The sequence below is a fragment of the Anarrhichthys ocellatus genome, unplaced genomic scaffold (genome assembly GCF_004355925.1).
Source record: "Anarrhichthys ocellatus isolate YVR2014 unplaced genomic scaffold, GSC_Weel_1.0 scaffold1, whole genome shotgun sequence".
NCBI classification, from domain to species: domain Eukaryota; kingdom Metazoa; phylum Chordata; class Actinopteri; order Perciformes; family Anarhichadidae; genus Anarrhichthys; species Anarrhichthys ocellatus.
The window spans coordinates 11,732,098-11,736,671 of NW_022280031.1; the positions used below are offsets into that span (position 1 = coordinate 11,732,098).

Below are 4,574 nucleotides of genomic sequence, written 5' to 3' on the forward strand. Positions count from 1 at the left end.
ACGGTTGAAAATATCTAATGTATGTGTTGCAGCTACTGACAAGTACAGAAACTGCAGTTGATCGAAATCATGACATGAAACAGACTCATTTATAAATTGCTTAAGAAATTCAAAACCTTATTTAGCCGCCTAAGCAGTTTGTTTTGAGGCTTTTTTTTTTTTTTAACCTTCATAGTCATGGTATGTTTCGACTGCATACAGATGTGCAAATAGCTTTACAGGCCGTACATAGTTGGGGGCCCTCAGACACATATATTAGCATATGTTTTCTTGTTTCTCCAGAGAGGCTCTCTCCTCAAACTCGTCCACCAGCCCCTCATCCTGTTCAGAGAGAGGGGGGTGGTGCATTTCCACCAATGCCCTGTAGAGCCCTGCCCCCAATACTCCTCCAATGGGGGGGGCAACTAGAGGCACCCACCACCACCCATTTCCAGACCTGCACAGACAAAGACAAAAAACTGAACATGGGTCATTTAATAATTAACAGAGATGTTCTGCCCTTGTCTCACCCCTAGTCACTGTGACATAATACAAATCCTGCCCCCAAAAGCCAGTGTATCCTTCCTGTGTACCTGAACACATCACCCCCCCAGCCTGCTATGGCAGTGAAGACCCTGGGTGCGATGTCTCTGGTGGGGTTGATGGCATAGCCACTGTTGCTGCCCAGAGAAATGCCAATGAGCATCACCAGGAGACCCACTGCGAAGGGCTCGCTGCCCGGTGCCGCCGGTTTGTTCTTCTGATCCGACAAAGCCATCAAGCAGAGCAGCAGCATGGCCGTGCCGAACACCTGGCACACACACAAAACAAACATCACCATAGATAGCTGCGCGTAAACAACAAAGAAAATGGTCAAGGCAGACTGTGTCAGATGATGGTGATTGGTAGCTGTAATCCTTTAATCCTGTTTCATGTCTACCTGATCAATGAATCCAGCCACCAAGGAGAGGTACGGTGCAGGATAGGTGGCAAAGATACCTGCTGTGGCCTTCACTCCTGTTACAGTCAGGTTTCCTCCACAATAGTGATATATGGCTTCTGCATATGGAAACAATTTGGACAAGACAGATACTCTTAGATGTATGACTGCCACCAGAAGTAGAATAGAAATACAGAAATCATACATGGGCAAGAGAAGTAAATCTATAATATTCAATAAGACTACAGGTGTTCAGTGCCGAACATGCAGTGTGGCCTCACCATAATAGACAGCATAGATCGTCCCTGCGGCCAGGAATGACCCAAATAGTTGCGCAAAAACATACAGAGGCAGCATCTTCCACCCAAGGCGGCCAAAGGTGCACATGGTGAATGACACTGCTGCATTCATGTGAGCCCCTGATGGAGAATGAGAAATATGGGTCGGATGATATAGGGATTTGTGATGGCTTTTGAGGATTCTATAGAGTTCACAAGAGTCAGCTGTCGTACCTGAGACCGTCCCTCCGACATGAACCCCCATAGCAACACCCAGTCCGAAACCCAGATTGATGCTGAGGTACTGTCCGAACGCTCCCTCTCCTGTCACTACCTGGGCCACAGACCCCAGGCCAAACACCTGGACGCAGAGAGAAGTAATTGTGCACAGGCAAAGTCACAGGCGACATTTAAAGAGAAGCAAACTACACGAGGAAAACTTCTGGACAGGCTAATTTAGGGAAAGCATTCCAGCAAAGAATGATGAAAATAAGTGTTGCGTCAATGAAGTCTCCGTGAAGCAGCCAAGATGTAACTGGATGAATGTTTTTGTTTAGAAATGTTGGTACTGCAAGTGTAAAACAAGCTGAACTGAACCAAACTCTTACATATGACTTTTAACTCAGTGAAACTGACTGTGGTCCCGGTGGGGGGGAAAAAAGCTGACACTGAAAAACATTCATTCAGGAAACAGGAAACATGTGGTTCCTCATTCGAAAGTTATGCGTATTTAGATTCAGAGTGAGTTTGGGTATTCCAAGTAAAGCCTGCAGGGTTCCAAGTAGGGTTTGTTGAAACAGCTGACACAGCTAACATGTGACTTTTGCAACCCACTCCATGTGGCCCACTGCCTGACCATTACTCTTGCAACACTAGATTTCCTGATTCACCCACTTGAACCAACCAATCCCCACCCACGACCCTCATCATGTGACTGTAATGTGCTTCTTAGTGTGAACTTTATCAGGGTCAAGAACATGGCATTAATAATCAATGGCACATGTTTGTTACAGATAAGCATGCCTCAAAACAGAGAGAACGTGAAACTGTCACCAGAATGATGGATATGAGAGACTTTTAGACGTCTAAAACCACACATTATTATACATAGCAAGCGTTTCTTACCATCATGACATATGTGCAAAGGGATTCAGCAAGTCCCACTCGAACAAGTTCATTCTTTATCCAAACTCTGGGTCCAGTTATATCGACTCTTTTCCGCTGAGAGACCCCTAGTTTGACTGACTGCAAGTCCTTCATTTCTTCTTCTTCTTTTCTTTACTCCCGTTTCTTTTGGAGTTTATTTTATAATTTAGCAAAAATAAAGATCAAGTTCTGACCCCCTTGAAGAATCTATGTGGTGCCTCCTCCCATGTCAGAGAGTAGTCCAAAAACAAGTCTCTTTCTGGCTACTTGCCCCCTCTATCCTCCTCCCCCTCTAATGTCTCTTTTTGTCTACTCTACTCTCTTTGAGTGTGTGTGTGTGTGTGTCTCCCTCTCTCTGTCACGCATACTCATTGGGATTTGTCCTCTCTTCATAGCCTTAATCTAGCCCCCTGGTCCTGGATACTTTCCACAGTCAGACCCATGCTTCATAGCCTTGCTTTACTCGAGGATACCAATGAGGATACATGTTAAAGATTTACCTACTGCGCCAAATCAGAGGAAATGTTAGGTGCCCCCTTTAATTGAAAAAAGAAATTGGTATGATACAATTCTATCTTGTGAATGCACATCGGTCAGGAAAAGTTTCAGTTTTAATGCTTCATCAGTTAATGTATAACTTGCTCTCATAGAATGTTCTCATGTGAAATATATTGCATTGATCAGTCTGTCAACTGATTTATGTCAGTGTAGAGATTATTTAAAATGTTGCCATTTGTATATTTATTCAGTTTGTTTCATGGACAACATGCCACTCTTATCCATATTATCCATGTTATTTTATTATGTTGACTGCCCCGATACTGTGTTAAATATTTTCACTTTAAATAACAAGAGATTAGGGCAGTGGGGGGGGGACCATCGAAACAACAGAGAGTATTCATTAAATGTACAGCTCCATTCAACAGTCACACTTATCTGGACTGCACACTGGAAATTTACAAAAGCTTGCCGTCAAGTCCACATATGGTCATCCCATCTGAGCCATTGTTGTTTTCATTTGCTAACATGTTGACAACAATTGAGTTTAGAGATCGCTGCTTTTGGAAAATTGCTTGCCATTATTACTTGATGCATAAAGTCTGTTCAAATAGTGCCACTAAAACATAAGAAGTTTCAAGGTGACAATAAAAACTGGTGAAACCTTCTAATTACACGACTCGAGATATTTGCTATACTTCTTTAAACTAGTAGCGCGTTCATCCACTTTCAGTGTCCCCTGGAAACATCCCTAAGTGTGTTTTTACATTGAAAATGAGTGTGCTAGTTTTCAGTGAAATAATCTAGAGAATATGCTTTTTGGATTGAATTCTGAGACTCATTAACCTGCTTTCTAGTAGTGAGGCTATCTTTCCACCTCTTGACTTTCTTGCACTTCAAACTACCAATGTCTATGATCTTTCCACTCTGTGCAGCAGTCACGTAGCTTCAGCCCAACGGACCAACACTTTCATCATGGGTGCGGTCAGAGATTCAACAGACTTTTGTACAAGAGTAAGTTTTCTACTCAATTTGTACATTACTTCTTACTGTAGTAATGTTCAAGTATAAATTGTACAATTTTCACAAAGTAAAAATACTCCATGATTTCATAGTCATCAGATAAACCATTCAGCTAAACATAAAATGAATGTGTCATAATGTCTAAGCATAACGTCCACACAATACCAGTTCAATTTATTAGCCTGATTGCCCTCTAGTGGCTAATAAGGTGCACTGCCGTTATTCACGACCACTATTGGGACAGGTATCAGACTCTAAAGTTCAATATATTTGTACGGGAGGGGACTAAGTGAAATGTGCTGAAACGGCAAAAGTTAAGGGCGTTGTACAGCCACACAGGATATTTTTGTATATTTCCATATACTTATCTTGACTGTTGCACAATTTCACAGAGCTTACATACTTTATCTCCTTTGTCTTGTTTGTACACACATATGATAATAATATCTGACCAAAAATCGAATCAAGCCTGTGAGCCACCGTGAGCTGTGTTTTCTGCTGTCAGTGGCGAATTGTGAAGAACATTAAAAGCAGATGTTTTGTTGTTTTTATGATGGGGAGCTACTTAGGTCAATGCCCATTAAAGCACAGCCCCTCTGCCCGAATGGGATTGTTCCAGTATGCTGTAATTGTTTACAGCTGTCAGGATTTTAGGCATTAGGCACACCTACTTTGGGTAGAAGAAGGTGGCGCAAGCTGGCCAGCTGTTC

General features: G+C 42.5%; 1 protein-coding gene across 1 annotated transcript; it reads right to left on the reverse strand.

The window, feature by feature from the left end:
- Nucleotides 1-6: 6 nt before the first annotated feature.
- On the reverse strand, nt 7-2,619 carry aqp7 (aquaporin 7). Its single transcript, XM_031845872.1, has 6 exons — nt 2,323-2,619; nt 1,432-1,558; nt 1,201-1,338; nt 920-1,038; nt 573-790; nt 7-436 (listed from the first exon to the last, which is right to left on the reverse strand). Exons 1-6 carry the CDS (start codon nt 2,455-2,457, stop codon nt 256-258), a joined length of 918 nt encoding a protein of 305 aa, XP_031701732.1. The 5' UTR covers nt 2,458-2,619; the 3' UTR covers nt 7-255.
- Nucleotides 2,620-4,574: the final 1,955 nt, after the last annotated feature.